The 21,064-nt window shown below is 37.6% G+C and overlaps 1 protein-coding gene across 1 annotated transcript in view; it reads left to right on the top strand.

Annotated features, from left to right (window-relative positions):
• The window catches only part of FCHSD2 (FCH and double SH3 domains 2), a 275,131-nt gene that overhangs the window by 227,908 nt on the left and 26,159 nt on the right, over nt 1–21,064 (top strand). The window contains exons 12-13 of the mRNA XM_028115863.2: nt 8,139–8,243; nt 20,200–20,361. Of these exons, the coding sequence (XP_027971664.1) occupies nt 8,139–8,243; nt 20,200–20,361 (267 nt within the window). The remainder of the gene's footprint in view (nt 1–8,138; nt 8,244–20,199; nt 20,362–21,064) is intronic.

Raw genomic sequence — 21,064 nt, 5'->3', positions numbered from 1 at the left:
CCTCACAGACTTCCCCACTGAAATAACTGGTTCTTGGAACAGGAAGACTTGAACAGCTGGGAACTAGAACAGCTAGAGCTCCTCATGCATCTCAGTCTCTCTGTGGTCTCCCCATATGGTCTCTCCAGCACAGTGGCTTCAGCTTAGCTGTACCTCTTACATGGTGGCACAGGGCCCCAAAGGTGTGAGTCCCAAGAATGAGCCAAGTAGGAGGTATGTTATCTTTTCTGGCCTAGCCTCAGAAATAACATGATATTACTTATGTCATATTTTTGTTAACTGAGGCAGTCACAAAGGCCCATTGTCCAGGTTCAGGGGGAGAGAACATAAACTCTACTTCTTGGTAGGGAAATAGCAAGGTTCTAGAAGAACATGTGGAGTGGGAAATATTGTAGTAACTTTTTTCAAAAACACAGTCTTCCACAGTCTGCCTTCTGGTTATAACAGTTTACATCCTCTTGCATGCAAAATAAAACTCCCCTCTTTACCCCAAATCCCCCAAAGCCTGGTGTCAGACTCCAGTAGGTCACGTAAATGAGAGTCACAGACAGATGAGGCTTCTTGAGTGCAATTCCTCTAAGAGTTTATCTCAAAGAATTTGTGAACTAGAGAGACAAGTTATCTGTCTACCATATATCCAGTAAATAGTGATTAATTACTGCAGCTTTATACTTCTAAAATATAAAACACGTGAGACTTTGTTTTATTAAAATGCTTTATGATATTTGAAAGTAATGTTCAGGTATTAAAAATAAGTCTGCTTCCTCTGTTGTCAAGACATACTGTGTCTTTCTGCTAGGAGACAGATACAGGCAGATTTCAACAACTTCTCCATTTCTTAATAGCATGACCTATGTTTGGCTTTAATCTAGTAAGGTATAATTTAAGCAGTAAAATTAAGGGTTTTTTTAATACTAAAACCAGTTCTGCTTTTGGCCATGATAAATTACCATGAGATCACACTTAAAAAACAATGAAATTAGTAGCCATATGACCTCTCAGGTTTTCTGCCTAAAGGCACTTTTTATATTGCAGTGCAGGGAGGGAGAACTTAAGCAGGGCACCACAGACTCACTGAGTTGAGATGACAGAGATTAGAGTTCAGAGTGGCTGAAATGGCATGAATTTCAGGGCAAAGTACCAGACAATATGGAGATGCAGAGAAAGAATTCCAAAACTCGCCATAGATACCCCCTTCATTCTGGTGCCGAATACTAAACCACACATGCATATGATGAAATTCCACAATACGGGGTAGAAAATGACAGAGGAGATAAGCTGAAGGATTCCCAGAGGTCACATAGGTCCAGAACACATTCAAGTTGTGATTAGCAAAGGTTGAGACTACTCATGGATCACCTGGGGCATTCAGGAGATTACAGAAGGATCATACAATGGTTCCAGGGCTAACTTGTCTTGGAATAGGGCTACTTTAGAACAAACCTAACAGAGCTTTAAAACAGGCTTCAAAAAGATCAAACTAATCCACAAGTAACTTATTTGCCTGCCAGGGGGAAAAAAAATCTACTCTTCGCCTGGGTGGCTCAGTCGTTAAGCGTCTGCCTTCGGCTCAGGTCATGATCCCAGGGTCCTGGGATCGAGCCCCGCATCTGGCTCCCTGCTCCACAGGAGGCCTGCTTCTCCCTCTCCCACTTCCCCTGCTTGTGTTCCCTCTCTTGCTGTCTCGCTCTCTGTCAAATAAATAAATAAAATCTTAAAAAAAAAAAAAACTACTCTTCAAAGGAAGGAAACGAAATCCAGTATTCAGTAACATAGTATTCATGGTGCACCTAGGTGACTCAGTCAGTTAAGCATCCCACTCTTTTTTTTTAAGATTTTATTTATCAGAGAGAGAGCACAAGCCCAACCGCACAAGCAGGGGGAGCACCAGGCAGAGGGAGAAGCAGGCTCCCCACTGAGTAAGGAGCCTGATGCAGGGCTCGATCCCAGGACCCTGGTGCTTAACTGACTGAGCCACCCAGGTGTCTCTAAGTGTCCCACTCTTTATTTTGGCTCAGGTCATGATCTCAGGGTTGTGAGATCAAGACCCGCAACAGGCTATGTGCTGGGCGTGGAGCCTACTTAAGATTCTCTTTTTTCTCTCTCCCTGTCCCTTGGCGCCCCCCCCCCCAAAAAGGCATAAAAAAAAAAACACAACATAGTATTCACAATGTCAAGAATCAAGTTTGCTAAATATTAAAAGAAGCAAGAGAATATAACGCATGATCAAAGGAAAAATCAATTAAAGCAGACCCATAAATGTCAAAGATGATGGAATTAGCAAATAAGGACTTCAGAACAGTAAATGAGTTCAAGGATTTAAAAGAAAACAAACATGAACATATTGAAGAAAGAAAAGGAAAATACACAAAAGAACCAAATGGAACTTTGAGAGCTGAAAATACAATATTTGAAATGAAAAATTCAATAAATTGGGTGACACCAAAAGAAGAACAATGAGCTTAAAAGTATATATAGCAATAGAAACTGTCCAAACTATTGAGTCCCATATCGGGCTCCTTGCTCAGCGGGGAGTCTGCTTCTCCCTCTCCCTCTGCCTGCCACTCCCCCTGCTTCTGCTCTCTCTCTGTCTGTCAAATAAAATAAAGTAAAATAAAAAGAAAGAAACTGTCCAAACTGAAACACAGAAATAAAAGACTTTTTAAAAGTGAACAGAGCATCATCAGTCTGTGTGGGAGAATTATGTGCTCTAACATTTTGGGAGTTAGAAAGAGACTTATTTGGAGACAGAAAGAGAGAAGAGTCAATTTCATAATCAATTTGTTAAAAAGCAGTGATACTCAATGATACGAGACTCAAAATATTTTCTCTAGGATCAGGAACAAGGCAAGGATGCCCCCTTTTGCCACTTCTATTCGTTATAATACTAGAAGTTCTAGCCACAGCAATTAGGCAAGAAAAAGAACTAAAAGGTATCCAAATCGAAAACAAACAAGTGAAATTATCTCTGTTCACAAATAAAATGATCTTACACACACACCCCTATTAGAGCTAGTAAGCAAATTCAGCACAGTTGCAGAATACAAAATTAACACACAAAAATTGCATTTTTTAAAGATTTTTATTTATATGGGAGAGAGAGATAGCAACAGAGATAGCTGGAGAGGGCACAGGAGGAGAGGGAGGAGCAGGCTCCCCGCGGAGCAGGGAGCCCAATGTGAGGCTCAATCCCAGGACCCTGGGATCATGACCCGAGCCAAAGGCAGACGCTTAACCGATTGAGCCACCCAGGCATCCCCTAATCAGTTGCATTTTATACACTAACAATGTACAATCCCAAAAGGAAATTAAGAAAACAGTTCCATTTACAATACCATCAAAAAGAATAAAATACTTAGGAATAAACATAACCAAGGAGGCAAATTACTTGTACACTAAAAGCTATAAGACACTGATGAAAGGAATTAAATAAGATATAAATAAATGGAAAGACCTCCTGTGTTTATGGAATGGAAGATAATATTAAAGATAACAGTACCACCCAAAATGATCTACAAATTCAGTGCAATCCCTATCAAAATCCCAACAGTATTTTTTTTGCAGAAATAGAAAAACCCCTCCTAAAATTCATACGGAATCTCAAGGAACCCTGGCTAGCCAAAACAGTCTTGAAAAAGAAGAAAGTTGAAGGACTCATACTTCCTGACTTTAAAACTTATTACAAAGCTACAGTATTCAAAACATTGTAGTATTGTCATGACAGACATACAGACCAATGGAATAGAAGTTTCAATATTTTAATTATTTCTATTTTTTTAACATGGAGAACTGAAGAGTTTTTTAAAGTTTTAATTCCAGTATAATTAACATACAGTGTTATATTAGTTTCAGGTGTACAATGTAGTGATTAAGCAGTTCTGTACATTACTTAGTGCTGCTTAGCATAAGTGTGCTCTTAGTCCCCATCACCTGTTTCACCCATCTTCCCACCTGCCTCCCCTCTGGTAACCATCGGTTCTCTATATTTAAGAGTTTGTTTTTTGGTTTATCTTTTTTTTTCTTAGTTCATTTGTAAAGGTAGCAGTATTTTAAAAATACCTGTTATCTCCAAACTAACCCGTTTATTCAGTGCAATCCAAGTCAAACATCCAGCAGGAGTTTTTAGAGAAAGTGACAAAATGCTTCTAAAACATACATGGAAATGCAAATGATCTAGAATAACTAAAGCAATTTTGAAAAATAAGAATGAAATTGGAGGGCCTGGGGTGCCTGGATGGCTCAGTCAGTTAAGCAAGCATTGGGCTCTGCACTGAGCATGGACCCTACTTGGGATTCTCTCTCTCCTTCTCCCTTTGTGCACCACCTCCTTCCCCTCCCCCGATGGGCATGTGCTCACATCCTCTCTCTCAAAATAATAAATAAGTAAATCTTAAAAAAAAAAAAAATTCGAGGGCTGGGGTGCCTGGGTAGCTCAGTCAGTTAAGCATCTGCCTTCAGCTCAGGTCATGATCCCAGGGTCCTGGCTCCCTGCTCAGAAAGGAGTCTGCTTATCTCTCTCCCTCTGCCCCTCCCCCTCAGCTTGTGCTGTCTCTCTCTCTCAAATAAATAAATAAAACCTTTAAAAAAATGGAGGGTTTACTCTACCTCATTTCAAGACATAAAACTACAGAAATCAAGATGTAGTATTGGTGTAAGAATGGACTTACAGATGAATGGAACAAAAAAGAGACTCTAGAAATAGGCACACACATATATAGTCCATTGATTTTTAACAAAGATATGAGAAACTTATAAAAATGCTAAATAAATTTTAATAAAAATGAATCCAGTTATATATTAAGCACATGACTAATTAAGAGTGCCAGGATGATTCAACACTAGAAAATTTCTCAGTATAATAAACTGCATTTTCCAAATAAAGATGAAAAATTCTATGATTTTTTTATAGTTACCAAATAATCATATGATAAAATTCATTATCTCTTAGTGATTAAAAAATAAAATGAGGGGCGCCTGGGTGGCTCAGTCGGTTAAGCGACTGGTCGGGTCATGATCCTGGGGTCCTGGGATCGAGCCACCCCACGTCCGGCTCCCTGCTCAGCAGAGAGCCTCCTTCTCCCTCTCTGCCTGCCACTCTGCCTACTTGTGCTCTCTCTCTATCTTTCTGTCAAATAAATAAATAAAATCTTAAAAAAAATAAAAAATAAAACGAAAGTCACAGCCAGCAAGATAAAGAATTTTTCATCCTAACAAGGGTAGCTTCCTGAAACTTACAGCAAAACATTACGTTTGATGGTTGTGTTTTCTATATCTGCCATAACAAATTACCACGAACTGAGTAGCTTAAAACAGTACAAATTTTTTTATCTCACAGTTCTGTAGGTCAGACATCTGGATGGGCTTAGCTGATTTTACTGCTCAGGCTTTAACAAGGCCAAAATCAAGTTGTTTTAGTTAGCTAGCTAGGCTGGCCTCTGGGGTAGAACCCACTTCCAAGTTCATTTAGGTTGTTGTCAGAATCTAGTTCCTAATAACTGTAGAACCTAGGTCCCTGCTTCTTTCCTGTCAGCTGGGGGTACCCTTAGCTCCTAGAGGCTACTCTCTCTGATCCTTGCACATGGGCTTCTACATCTCGGAGCCAGCAATGATGCATTGAATCCTTTCTGTGCTTGGAATCTCCCTGACTTCCTTTTTGGCCTGTCTCTCATTTGATTCCAGCCAGAGGAAGTTCTCTGCTTATAAGGGGTCATAATGATTATATTGAGCTGCTTCAGTAATCCAGGATAATCTCCCTATTTTAAGTTCCATAACTCTAATATATCTGTAAATTATATTTTACATATAAACAGTTCCAGGATTAGGGTGTGGACCTCAGTCCTACAGTTATTAGGAATTAGATTCTGACAACCTGAATGAGCTTAGAAGTGGATTCTACCCCAGAGGCCAGCCTAGCTAGCTAAAACAACTTGATTTTGGCCTTGTTAGAGCCTGAGCAGTAAAATCAGCTAAGCCCATCCAGATGTCTGACCTATAGAACTGTGAGATAAAAAAATTTTTTGTTTTAAGCTACTAAGTTCGTGGTAATTTGTTACGGCAGATATAGAAAACACAACCATCAAACATAATGTTTGCTGTAAGTTTCAGGAAGCTATCCTTGTTAGGATGAAAAATTCTTTATCTTGCTGTCTCTGACTTTCGTTTTATTTTTTAATCACTAAGAGATAAAGAATTTTATCATATGATTTTTTGGTAACTGTAAAAATAATAATAGAATTTTTCATCTTTGGAGGTCATTCTGCCTACTAAAACAGTAAAATAAAGAAAACAGTACTGAGCATCACCGCTACTTTTCAGTGTCATAAGATTTAGTGCATTAATGAAAGAAAAAGTGTTCAAATATTAGGAAAAGGTACACCTGTTATTATTTATAGATGATATGATTGTGTACCCCCCTAGAATATGTGACCCAAGACTCAAATAGACATAACAATGGGGCAGTAAGGTGAATAGATAGAAGACTATATACAGCCTATAAAACAAAAGAACTTTAAAAAGTTAAGAGTAAGGGAATAGAATGAGAGGAAACATTTATAACATAACAGAAAAAGGACTAATATTGAGAAAAGTATGCTAAAGTAATAAATAATAAAAGGACAGAAAACTAGAAAGAGGAATAGAGGCTAAAGATTGACAATGTCTAATGTTGGTGAGATACAGAAAAATATGCCGTCACACACTACTAGTAGAAGACTATGTACAACTTTTGGGAGGCAATTTGGCAATGTCTATTTTTTTATTTAAAAAGATTTATTTATTTTAAGAGAACAAGAGAGCGTGGGCAGGGTGGGGAGGGGCTGAGGGAGAGGGAGAAAGAGTCTCAAGCAGAGACTGGGAGCTGAGCTGGGAGCCCACCCCAGGGCTCCATCCCATGACCCTGAGATCATGACCTGAGCCAAAACCAAGAGTCAGATGCTTAACCAACTATGCCACCCAGGTGCCCATGGCAATGTCTATTTTAATTAAAATGTACAATTTCCACTTCTGTATTTTTATCTTAAATATTCCTATGTGTGTTCAAAGAGTCATTAACTAGGTTGTACAGTACTATTTATAATATTGGGAAATTTGAAACTCATAGCAATAGAATAAGTAAATAAAAATGGTACAGCTAAACTATTGCATCTATGGATTAGAGAATGAAATCAGTCTATTTGTACAGTTCTAAAAAGGCCTCAGACACATTGAGGGAATGATAGATCTCATTTTTAAAGATGTATTCATTTATTTTAGAGAGAGAGCACGGTGGGAGGGGCAGAGAGAGGAAGAGAGAAACCCAAGCAGACTCCACACTGAGCATGGAGCCTGAGGCGGGGCTCAGTCTCACAACCCTGATCACACCCTGAGCCAAAACTAAGAGTCAGCTGTTTAACTAAGTGTGCCACCCAGGTGCCCCATCATTTTACTATTTTTTAAATGAAATTGCAAGTATGTACAGATACATAAGGAATAGTTCAGAAAAATACATGTAAATTGATGGGACAGTAATGATCTTGGGGTGAGGGGGGCGCATAGTGGGATGTGCAAATATGAGACCTTTTGCCATTTTTATTAGTTGTTTTACAACAGTACTTTATATTCATGTAATTTTTTAAGAAGATTTTATTTATGTATTTGAGAGAGGGAGACTGAACAGGAACAGGGGGAGTGGCAGAGGGAGAGGGAGAAGCAGTCTCCCTGCTGAGCAGGGATCCTGATCCTGGACCGTGGGATCATGACCTGAGCCCAAGACAGAAGCTCAACCAACTGAACCACCCAGGCGCCCCATATTCATTTAATTTTTAGAAATTGAAGGTATGCATATCAAAACATGCAATCCAAGTAAGGTTTGTAGATTGTGCCAATGTCAATTTCCTGGGTTTTATATTGTAGTATAGTTATATAAGTTGTTGCCGTGGAGGAAAGGGGTGGGGAGACTTTCTGTACTACTTTTGCAACTTTGTATGAGTATAATTGTATCAAGAGTTTTTTTAATTAACAAATAAGTGAAAAAAATTAAAGGTTAAAAAAGGAATTGTGGCCACTTGTCACTGAAGTCTATTTAATTACCTAAATACTCTAGTCACTAAAGCAAAAAAAGAAAAAAAAATAAGTCATCATTTTCCTGTTTTCTTTAATAGGTTCTAGATGATCTGGAATGTCATGGAGTTGCAGTGTCAGAACAAAGCCGGGCAGAGTTGGAACAGAAAATAGATGAAGCTAGAGAAAATATTCGTAAAGCAGAGGTGAGGTGACAGCTAACTGTGGCATTTTGCCCAGCTCCAGCAACATCACAGCTGTGATATATGCCTTTAGAATTCAATTTCTATATGCTGGTTAATTTGAAGATGACTCAGCATCTTCATCTGAGTCCAGAGTATTATTTCTGAGTACCTGCTTCATACAGGATAGTACACATAACAAAAGGACACTGAACCTGTTATCTGAAGAGTTTATAATCAAGAAAAATTAACAGAATTACACCACAACAAAGATATAATTTTAAAGTTTTCACAAGATACATAATAAATCAGTCAAATTAATGGCATAAAATTGATATATATATATATATGTTCAGAGCCTTGAAAAGTCCTCTCCGATAATGAAAGTTTCATTGGTCCAGGGGCATAAGCTGATCTTTAAAAAAAGAGAGACTTGGTTAAGCAGACAAGGCAAAAAATGTTACAACAGTGAATTTAATCTTTTGGTGAGGGGTCATGGAACCCTTTGTGTATGAAAGTGTGAAACCCTCTCTCCCACAAAAAAATACGCATTTTTGTGTACAGTGTCCAGAAGTTCATGTGCCCTAGAGTAATATTCCCTGACCTCGCGGCAGGAAGGTTGAGAGGGAAAGAAAGACGTTATTTGCAAAGGAGGAAGACATAGGATACAATTTGGCAGTTGGATTTGTTTAGAGTGGAGGTTTTTTGTGAGGAAATGTGGTAAGAAGTTAATAATTGTGGTGAGGACCAGTTTATGGATGACCTGTGCACACTTGGGTATAGTTATCTATATATATATATAGTTACTTATCCAGTGCAACATGTTGAAGGGATGTAAAAAAATAGACATTTTAGAAAGACTTAAGACTATCCAGACTTCAAGGAGAATATGTTCCTGTTAGGAAGGCATAAAGAGTGTCAAAGATAACTAAGACTGCAAAACATAAATGCTGAGGCGTGGTCCACACAAGTATACTTAATACTTAAAGAACCCAGAGGACACAGAGACTACTGTGGCAGAAGTTGTTAGGGCAGGTAACACAGAAAAGGTAGAATTTGAGATGGCTGTTGACAGATGAGTAGTATTTAATTAGAGAAAAAGGGATAGCACAAGATTTTTGCCATGCAATGTCAAGAGGCATAACTTGAACCAAAAGAAGAAGGTAGGAAGGAGGCAGATTTGAGCCTGGCATTGGGAAATGCTCTCTAACAGTCATTTGCCCAATGAGAGAGTAAGCTCCGTGGGACACAGTATAGCGCTGTAGGTGTACAAGATACTGCCAGGGACTCTCTACAAGGAGTTCTTGCAATTGGTTGAGGGTTAATCTAAACTAGTGATTTTCATATATCCCCTCAGGACTCTAGAGGTTTTGAGGAAGTGTTTCAGTGGTTGGTTGAGGGGGAGGGGGTGGTGAGAGGAGAGGCAGCTTAGGCAAACATAGGGAGTATGAGCGTGTTTTTGGCACAACCCCACAGAAGTGATCTGAACCAGAAAGGCTTGCCATCTGCCTGGTGTACAGAAACCCTAGTAAACCCAACTTGCCTTTGTTCCTGGCACATGATCCATGGCCTCCATAGTGAAGAGGGCAGTGTGTACAATAAATAGCCATTTTCCACTCTGAATTCAAGGTCATGGCTAAACCACTACCCTAGTGTACCGGCCAAGTACTGTTGGCAGGCCCTTGCCTGGTCTGAGAGACACTGGCTTGTGTATGAGAGTTTCTCCTGCTGTTTGTTTCTCCATCCAGCAGGAGAGTGAAGCCAGTTTCAGAGCCTTGGTGGAACAGGACGTCTCAGAAGTTTTGTGAAGGGTGTGTTCTCTCTTGTATTTTCCATTTCCAGACTCCCTCCATGGTGTCACTGTCTGGTGTCATCGCTCCACCAAACCCCCCAGTAGTGGCAGCAGTAGGTATCAGTCCCACAAAGTCTGCATTTAGGCTGAATGACATGTTATTTCCATGAGTGTGCTAAAGAGCCCTGTGTTTGTTAGCTTAAAGCTAAAAATATGAAGTTAGATTCCCACAACAGAATGTCTCATTTCTCCTAATACCAGTATTTAAGTCTGTATTCTCAAAGATAATTTTCTTACCAAAAATACGGAATATGCTAAGAGCCATGATGCTGGATCCATTATCTCAGCTTTAGATATCTATGAAATATAGTTAGTCCTACTGCTATCTTAAAATGATCTCTCACTTGATTTTCACCTATCAGATATAAACAATAACCCAGCTAAAAATAGATGGCAAATATGTGAGTGTAGTATTGGGGTAGTACTTAACCAGATTGTCATAATGACATTTTTGGGTAAAGTTGACCACAAGAGCCTTCAGAAGAATTGACATTAGTAGTTTCTATAGATTCCTTTTTTTCTTTCCTTTGCCTTTATATCATTTGTACTGGATTTTCTCTTTCCATTCAATAGTTATTTACTTTATTATAAATACCTAATCAAAAGGAAAAAAGCTGGTTAAAGTTCCATTATCTCCTTCATGTTTGGTTTTTAACTCCTATCAACATGAATGTTTCTCTCCTTTGTTGGTTAATCTACTTTATCCAGTCTTTTCTGTATAGTGTTTCCATTCAGTGTTGCTGATTAGAATAAAAACCTTTGTGGTGGTCAATAATAAACTTTTTCCAAACATAAGAAATCGAAAATATAAATGGCCTGTGCTTTTCCAAAGAATAGGGTTTATACAGTGACTAATTAAGTATTGGCTGGTTAATGTGTCACAAATTCACTAAATGGTTAGTTTAACAAATACTTAATGAATACCTGCCATGTGCCAGATACTGATGGATATACTATACATACCGTGATGAACAAACTATTATTATATTATTATGATCTCTATGATTGTCACAAAATCTTTGTATTAGATGTGGTACTGTTTGCAGCCCCTGACAAATTTAAGAATTGAAACAGAGCAATAGCTGCTTAAGTTAAACTTTAGTAACAGTCTTCTTAACCTGGTATTTATGTATTTGAATTTTTTGACATGCCTTTTGTCACAAAGACACACACATTCTTCATCTGACTTACCATTCCTATTTTAAAAGTAGCTTACCAAGAGACCAAGAATTTTTAAATACCATCTTTTTGGAAGCTGTACATGACTTATATTGTTCCAGAACACAATTATTTTTTGCATGTTTAAATTTTTCCTTTTATTTGGGTTGAGGGCAGTTCTCTCTTTTTTGACAGTGAGAAGACACAAAGAGGAGAAAGTTAATGTAAGAAGTCAAAGATACCCAGAAATTTTTAGTAACTCACATTTGGTGTGAGGTCTGCAGAAGGAACTATAGACTATATGATTCTTTCTTTAAGATATTAACTATATTTTTTTAATCTGAATTGAATGTACATTTGAAAGCCAAAGTACATTAACAAAGTGAATTAACAAAACCAAAAAAAATCAATTATTATCTATATAAACACATTTTCATAAATAACATTTTCTCTTAAATTATCATCTTGTAAACTTCTGTTGTACATCAGGAATTCAGAATTATATCATCCTTGTACCTCAGTGACTCAGAAAATGGTAATTAATACCCCTTGCCAGCATGCGATAGGAGAAACCTAAAAACTTCACTTGCATAAAATGTAGGGAAATGCTAAGGATGAGCCTGCTGTAAAAACAGAATTTCCAGTCATGTTATATCCAGATTGACATTACCTCTGGGCCTGTTATGGCAGGTTTTCACCGTACTCATGTAACATGTCAGCAGACCTTTTGACTAATCACTTTCTTTCATTTTTATTGTGAAAAGTTTCAACCATATTTAAAAGATGAGTAAATATATATTTCTCAATATGCTAAATTCAACAATTAACATTTTACAATATTGACTTTGTATGTTTATTCCTATTCTGTAATACAGAAGTTAAAGCAGGAGGCCTGATTCGAATGAGTATTTTAAGCAAGAATACTTTATAGATAGATGCTATGTTTTTCATCACAGAATGTTTTTATCAAGTTTCCTCTCTATTAATGATGCTAGTAGTAGTCACTTAATTAGATGGTGCTGCCAGGTCTTTTTAAAGTTCCTTTTTTTGTACTTGAAGCTAGCAAGTACTAGTCACCTCCAATATTGGCAGCTGGGTATTTTTCTCTTTTACTTAAGTATCATTATGCTGTCATGGAATTTTAAAAATCAGCTCTATCAGGGTATAATATACAAACAATAAAATGTAACCATTTCAAGTGAACAGTTTGGGGAGCTTGGAGAAATGCATCTCCCTAAGTATTCACCACCACAATCAAGATATCAAATACTTCTGTCATCCCCCCAAAAATTCTCTTGTGACCAGGCAGCAACTGGCCTGCTCGCTGTCACATAGGGTAGTTCAGCTTCAACAACATTGAATATTAGATTACTTGATATCGTCCTACACATCACATGCAAAGATTACCCCTCATATTTTTATCCAGCCTTACTTTTTGTCTTAAGTTCAGTTTGATGAGCTACTATGTATTCAGGTTCACTGATCTTTTCTTCTGTAGTGTGTAATCTACTGTTAAAGCCACCCTGTGAATTTTTATTTCAGATATTACAGTTTCAGCTCTATAAATTCTGTTTGGTTCTTTATATTCCCAGTTCACACCTATTTATCTTCATGTTTTCATTTAAATCCTTAAGTGTATTTATAATAATGACTTTAAGTCCTTGTCTGCTCGTTCCATCCTATCTGTGTTTTCTGTTTCTCTTTCTTACTGATTTTTTCCTTTAGTTATGGCTTGTGTTTTTCTGCTTTTCAAATACCTGGTGGAAATCTTGAGTGTTTGGTTATTGAGTGTCTGGATTCTCCTTTCTTCTTTGAAGACTGTTGAGTTTTGTTCCAACCGCCAATTCATTTGCAGATCAGTTTGATCCTTTGGAGGTTTGTTTTTAAGCTTTGTTTGGGTTGGTTTAGAATAGCCTTTCCAGTAGGGCAAATTTAGCCCTTTTACCAATGCATTTCCTGTCTGTTGTTTCTTGTTATGCCATAAGTATCCAACAAGGTTTTTCAATCTGGCTGGATAGAACTGTAATATCTTTCAGCCCTGTATAAGCGCTGGGAATTTTTCATTTCACAGCTCTGTGGTAGATATTTTTTCCTTTGCTTCTCCTCATGGAGTCCCACCTTATATATTCTCAATTTATTATGGATTTGTATTAATTTAATGTATTTTCCATTACAGATGGCCTCTTTTAGGCCCCATAGTGTCTAAATTTGTCCATTGAGAGTCCATTTAGGCTTTTTTGACATTATTCCCATTAGTCTTTGAACAGTTTCTTGCTTTCTCACACAAGCTTGCTATCCAAGACTCGCCTTGTATTTTCCCTGATCAGACTTAGAATTAGCCATTTCTCCAAGGAGCTCTGATTTCTTTTAATAGAGGATAGTATTTAGACACCAAGGTCTAGAATGTGAAGATGCTTATTGTAATGGGTGTCATTTATGTCTTGGCCCTTTCTTTGTTTTTGGAGCAAGGAATTTATTATTTTTTTTAAATCATGAGTTCATGTTGATATTTCCAGTTAAAATTTAAAATTAGAAGGATTTTGTTGAACTTCTTTGATTTTATATTTATCTTTTTTCTCTTATATTGAAAATCTTGGTTCCTAATATTACCATAATATTTTATTTGTTTTATCCTGCAATATATTAAAGTTTCAGAATTATAGTAGAAATATTAATGGTAAACTATTGAGCAAAATTTAAGATTTCTTTGCAGTTCATTTTGAATGTAGACTATCTCCACAAGCGTGGTTTCTGCTTCTGGTAATAAGGAACTAGCTCATATTAGACTAATCGTCCTTTAGATAACAGTTATTAACCCGAGGCAAAAATATTTAAAATAACTACTTAATAGAACCAGAAGATATCCAAGCCATGTAAAAACAGAAATAGACCCTTAAAAGAAAGGGACTGTACTTGGTGATATTTACATTAAATAGCTCTCTGCAAGGGGCTGCACGACTAGAATTCAAGCACAGAGCCTTGGTCTTACTGGCTTGAGGATGGACGTCAGGGAACACTCAGGTTTGCATATATGTAAATAACCTCCAAATCCTCAGTCAAACCTGAATACATTTGTGGAGCAGAAACTCCCAGGAGCTTGACAAGAACAGTAGCTGGAAGACAAAATAACTGAGCCAAAATTTTAGCTGTTGCTCACCATGGGGAGTAGCAGTAACCATTAAAATATTGGAGTGGTTATAATAATATCAGACAAAATAGACTACAAGACAAGAAATATTATAAGGGATAATTTATAATGATTAAAAATAAGGTCGTCATCATCTTCTCCATCAGGAAGACACAACAATTCTGGATGTGTATGTAGCTAATAATAGAGCTACTAATACATGAAGCAAAAATTGACGGAACTAAAAGAAGAAATAGACAAATCTGCAATGGTAGTCAGAGATTTCAACATTCTTTTCAGTATTAGAACAAAGGGCTAGAAAGTCAGCAAGAATACAGAAGACTTGAACAGCACTGTCAACCAGCATTACCTAATTGGCATCTGTAGAACACTCCACCCCATAAGAGTAGAGTACTTGTTCTCTTAAAGTACACACAGAATGTTCAGCAAGACCATGTACTAGACCGTAAACCAGTGTCAGTTTAAAAGTATTGCTGTCACTCAGAGTATGTTCTCTGACCCATCAGAATTAAATTAAAAATCAATAACAGATACCTGAAAAATCCCCAGATATTTGGAAATTAAATTATTTAAACACAATAATCTGTGGCTGCCTTAAAACACACATACCCAACTTTATGGCAAAAACAGTTCATTATCTCTCACCATTCTGGGTGTTGACTGTGCATATCTTTTGCAGGTTTTTCCTGAGATTACTCAAGGAACTATATTCATCCGGAGGGTCTGTTAGAGGTCTGGGGCTTTTTTCCAAATGGTCTTTCATCCTCAGATATGCTAAACTAGGCTTCCTTACATGGTGGAGACACATTCCCAGAAATCAGGCCTAATGGTACTTAATCAGATCTCTGCTGGCATCAAATTTGCATATGGCCCATCAAAGCAGATCACATGGATAGGACCAGAATCGATGTGGGAGGGGACTACATGGGTAGCAGGAGGCATGAATCATTGGCAATAACAATTGCCAAAATTGATAGGACCTTGTTAAATCATTTTACTCATCTATAAGATGGAGTTATGATATCCGTCCCCAGAATTGTGTGGATTAAATGAAATAGTATAGTCATATAGTTCCTAGTCCATGTGATAAAAGTTGTTTGGAATGGTTTTTTTAAGATACCAAAGGTAATTTAGAGTGGCAAATACTATCATCTGCCTTTATTCATTTCCTATGTATGCCAGGCACTGTCCTGAATAGCAGGGTTGCAACAGACGCAGTTCTTATCCTTAAAGAAATGGTATTTTGAAGGTAAATTAACTAAGCCCAGATTGGATTTACAGACTTTATAACTGTCAAAAAGTTTCATAAACTCAGCTGTGGCTTGATGTTTGGATATGCTTATGTTAAATTTTATATTAAGATCAGTTAATTGACGTTGTTAACACACCAAGATTATGTATTCTAAAAGACCTGGCTTTCAAAACATTTTAAGAAGCTCTTTACAAATTCTAGAATGATTTGGTCAAGTAGTATCTGGGATGCAATCAAGTTACAGAGACCTTTGCTTTGCAAATTTTAATCAACCAGCAAATCATCAAAATTCATTTGAAAACCCTGGAAAATTCTTCTTTTAAGTAGTTGATAAAATATAAACAATTGGAACTCTGAAGGAAAGACAGCTATGATTATTCTGGAGCTGCAATCTAAAAATCTAAGTTTGCAAATGCCTTGTTCATCAGTTGTTTGGTAAAGTACTGACAAAAATACATCTTATAAAAATGAAATTACTTGGTATTGAAAAAATAGAATCTATTGAGGGGCACCTGGGTGGCTCAGTCGTTAAGCGTCTGCCTTCAGCTCAGGTCATGATCCCGGGGTCCTGGGATCGAGTCCCACATCGGGCTCCCTGCTCGGTGGGAAGCCTGCTTCTCCCTCTCCCACTCCCTCTGCTTGTGTTCCCTCTCTCACTTTGTCTCTCTCTGTCCAATAAATAAATAAAATCTTTAAAAAAAAAAGAATATATTGATATTTCTCTCCCTCCCTCTCTCTCTTGATCTTACTCTTTCTCCTTTTTTTTGTTTCTCTTCTGCAGTTAATGACTTAGGTTTATGATTTCCAAGAAAGAGTTTGTTCGTTCACCCTTCTTTTCTAAAACATTTTATTGCCTATATTAGTTCAAAATGCATACTAGAATGGTACAGAGACAATTGGATATTTACATGCAAAAGAATGAAGTTGGGCCCCTACCTCATACCATATACAAAAATTAATTTAAAATGATCAAACACCTAAATGTAACAGCAAAAGCTATAAAGCACTCACAAGAAACCGTAGTAGTAAATCTTTATGACGTTGGATTAATTTCTTGGGTATGAAACCGAAAGCCCAAGCAACAAAAGAAAAAAATAGATAAATTGATTTTATCAAAATTAAAAACTTTCTTGCTTCAAAAGATACTATCAAGAAAGTGAAAGACAACCCACAGGATGGGAAAACATATCTGCAAATCATGTACCTGGTGAGAGACTTTTATCTAGAATACAGAAAAACTCTTCCAATAAAGACAAAGACAAAATAAAAAGAACAATACAAAGATAACCCATTTTAAAAATGAGCAAAGGATCTCTGAATAGACAGACATTTCTCTGAGAAGATATACAGATGACCATAAGTACATGAAAAGATGCTTCACATCTTTAGTCATTAAGGAAATACAAACCAATACTACAGTGAGATACTACTTCACACCCACTAGGATGGCTAGAATCAAAAAGGCAGACTTCAGTATTTTTCAGGATGTGGAGAAATGTTAACCCTCTTACCTTGGTGGTGGGATTGTCAAATGAGGCAGCTGCTTTGGAAAACAGTCTGGCATTTTCCCAAATGGTTAAATATAGCATTATTTTATGACCAAGGAATTTCAGTCCTAAGTATATACCCAAGAGAAATGAAAGCATGTTTACACAAAAACTTGTACACTAATGTTTAAAGGAACATTATTCATATTAGGCAAAAAATTGAAATAACTCAAAGGTCTGTAGGCTGACAAATGGATAAAGTGTGGTATATCCATACAATAGGATGTTATTTGTTCATAAGTAGGAATGAAGTACTGATACATGTTACACCATGGATGAACCTTGAAAACATTATGCTAAGTGAAAGAAGCCAGACACAAAAGGCTACATATTATATGGTTCTGTTTATATTAAATGTTCAGAATAGGCCAATCTACATAGACAATGGAATAGTAATTGGAATAAAGGGTAAGGGAGCAATGGTTAAAGAATATGGGGTTTCTTTTGGAGGTAATTAAAATGTTCTGAAATTGATTGTAGTGATAGTGGCACATATTTGTGAGTATACGGTATCATTGAACTGTACACTTTAAATGGGTGAATTTTATGGTGTATGTAAGCTGTATCTCAGTAAAGCTATTACCAAAACAGTTACTAGAAGAATAAATGGATTTTTGCAAGGCTATTTACCAAATAGTGTACCTCCAAGCTACAAACTCGATCTGTATGATAGCCAAAACCACTGAATTGTACACTTTAAAATGATTAAGATGGCAGAGTTTATGTAATGTTATGTGAATTTTATCTCATTTTTTAGAATATTTATTTATTTGAGAGAGAGAGCAAGCGAGCAGGGGAGAGGGAGATAATTTCAAGCAGACCGCCCGCTGCATGTGGAACCCAATGTGGGGCTCAGTCTCACAACCCTGAGATCATGACCTGAACTGAAATCCAAAGTCAGACGCTTAACCAGCTAAGCCACCCAGTGCCCTAGTTTTGTCTCATTTTTTAATAATCTGTATGCTTAAAAATCTGAGGAATACAAAATAAATTCAGTAATGAGAGCTCAAGTGAAACAAGTCAGAGCTTAGGTCATTTTTTTCTAAGCTCCACGCCCAACATAGGCTTGAACTCACAACCCTGAGATTAAGAGTCTCGTGCTCTACCAACGGAGCCAACCAGGTGCCCGCAGAGCTCAGATCAATTTTGATACCAACTCCCGCAGCGGAGAATCCAGAGAGTGGTCAGAATTGCATTCCAGCAGGATTCAGTGAGCACCACTTGTAAAGTCCCACAGAAGGCCATGAAGTGAGGGTTGAAATTTATCAAATAATCAAAATCTTCTTAGTGGAACCTTCAGATGTTGAAGGAAGAGACCACCTCTCTATTATGTGGAACAAGGAAGCTGAATTTACTACTTGCTGAGCAAAAGAGAATCATACTTATAAATACAGTCTCTCTGACCAAACAAAACTAATAGATTGGGTTTTGGAAAGTGTGGATTTCAGGGACTGGCAGATTTTCAAAACTGCAGATGTCTTATGGGTGGGCTCAGTTGCAGCTGTGCTATCTAGAGATTGGTGGACTGTGGGAAGCAGGGGCGGGAGCCTGACCAGTGGTGATGGCTGGAGTGAGGCTGTCACTGCCCAGCTGTCTTGCAGAGGCTCCGCTGCTGGCTCGGGACAGGTGTAGACTGCTTCTGTGCTTACCTGCTCATGCCTTGGAACACGAGTCACAGAACAAGCAGTCTTTCCGTTTCTGGAATTTGGAGACTAGGAACTTTTTTTTTTCCCTTTAAATTTTTTATTGTTATGTTAATCACCATACATTACATCATTAGTTTTTAATGTAGTGTTCCATGATTCATTGTTTATGTATAACACCCAGTGCTCCACGCAGAACGTGCCCTCTTTAATACCCATCACCAGGCTAACCTATCCCCCCACCCCCCTCCCCTATAGAACCCTCAGTTTGTTTTTCAGAGTCCATCATCTCTCATGGTTCGTCTCCCCCTCCGATTCCCCCCCTTCATTCTTCCCCTCCTGCTATCTTCTTCTTCTTTTTTTTTCCTTAACATGTATTGCATTATTTGTTTCAGAGGTACAGATCTGTGATTCAACAGTCTTGCACACTTCACAGTGCTCACCATAGCACATACCTTCCCCAGTGTCTATCACCCAGCCACCCCATCCCCCCCACCCACCAGCAACCCTCAGTTTGTTTCCTGAGATTAAGAAATCTTCATATCAGTGAGGTCATATGATACATGTCTTTCTCTGATTGACTTATTTCACTCAGCATAACACTCCAGTTCCATCCACATTGTTGCAAATGGTAAGATCTCATTCCTTTTGATGGCTGCATAATATTACATTGTATATATATATACCACACCTTCTCTATCCATTCATCTGTCGATGGACATCTTGGCTCTTTCCACAGTTTGGCTATTGTGGATGAGACTAGGAACTTTTTATTTTCTGTCTCTTAACTATTCCTGACAGCTACCTCATAATTTAATTCAAATCTTTACCATGTTGTTCAGTCAGGAGTCATGGAAGTTTTTAACCAGGGGAGTGACATGATGAGATCATTTGCGAACTTGTCAGTCTGGGAGATGGGTTAGAAGGCTCTGGAACATGCTAGATTTTAGGATGTTCTGAGGCATAGCCTAATTAAAAGGAAAAGAATGCAGACTTTATGGTGTATCTTCCTGTTGGTAGGTTCTGTTTGATGTGTCTTGTCAAAATGCGAGTGTGCCATTTGCCTTCATTTCTGTTCCTGGCTTTCCTCCCCTCTCTCCAAGTGAAAAATTAACATCTATGCCAAGGTAGCATTGCCAGTGAATAAGAGTAATCAAGATTATTCTAATTAATAAATCAGAAATAACTTTAAAAAAACACATTGATTTGAGGAAAAAATGCCTTGATTTCTTTTTTTTTTAAATTTAGGCTCAAATTAAGATTTATTTTTTTATTTTTTTTAATTTTATTTTATTATGTTAATGTTAGTCACCATACAATACATCATTAGTTTTTGGTGAAGTAATCCACAATATCTGACCATTTTCTTGGTTTTCTTAGATAATTAAGTTGAAAGCTGAAGCCCGGCTGGAGCTGCTAAAGCAGATCGGTGTTTCTGTGGACACGTGGCTGAAGAGTGCAATGAATCAAGTAATGGAAGAACTGGAAAATGAACGATGGGCTCGCCTTCCTGCAGTGACCAATAATGGCACTTTACATTCGGTAGGGTTTCTCTTCTTGGTTGTGATGGGCAGACTTTCATTGAAGGATGCCATTCTCTGACTGTGTAGCGAAAACTGAAAATAGCCAAAATTTAAAAGAAAAAATAATGGTTTTGCTAGCAGTTTGGTTTCTTTTCTTTAGCCTATCACTAATTGAGTTAGCAGCAAAGGAAAAAAGTCATGCTTTTTTTTTTTTAATGTGCAGTGAAGAACATATTATCACTTGTTGGTTTATTCATGCCACTTTACCAAACTCCTTATCCCATTCATGAAGTACATATGCTTCTTGTCCGGAAGTAGCAGAATAAAAATTTTAATCTAGTGTTTCTGAAGTGCGTGCTCAGAGGTCTTCTGTAGTACAAATGAAGACAAACATGCAAGGAGTCGTAATCAGTCTCGAAGGGAAAGGAGCACTTTTAGTCTGTGGCTTATTTAACCTGATGGATTCACAAGGGCTTTTGTGCTCTGCTTGCTGTATGTTTCATCAGAGACACAGGGCAGGGATGGTGTGACAACCGAGGCCAGAGCTCAAGCTGGTGTTTTCTTTCTCCAAGTCCAGGGCTCTTTCCACTCTGATGTCATCCAGTTCCATCTCAGTTTTTCATGTTGGATATCTGAATGCCAGAAAAGTTCAGTGGTTTGCCTGTTACTACCTAAGTGGATATATGATTTCTAGCTGGTCAGACAAAGTAGTTCCTGCTGCT

This window comes from Eumetopias jubatus, unplaced genomic scaffold (assembly GCF_037043125.1).
Source record: "Eumetopias jubatus isolate StellerSeaLion01/CBP00866 unplaced genomic scaffold, mEumJub1_p1.0 scaffold_13, whole genome shotgun sequence".
NCBI classification, from domain to species: Eukaryota; Metazoa; Chordata; class Mammalia; order Carnivora; family Otariidae; genus Eumetopias; species Eumetopias jubatus.
The sequence above is the reverse complement of the archived record's forward strand: the minus strand, read 5'-3'. Positions and strand labels throughout refer to the sequence as shown.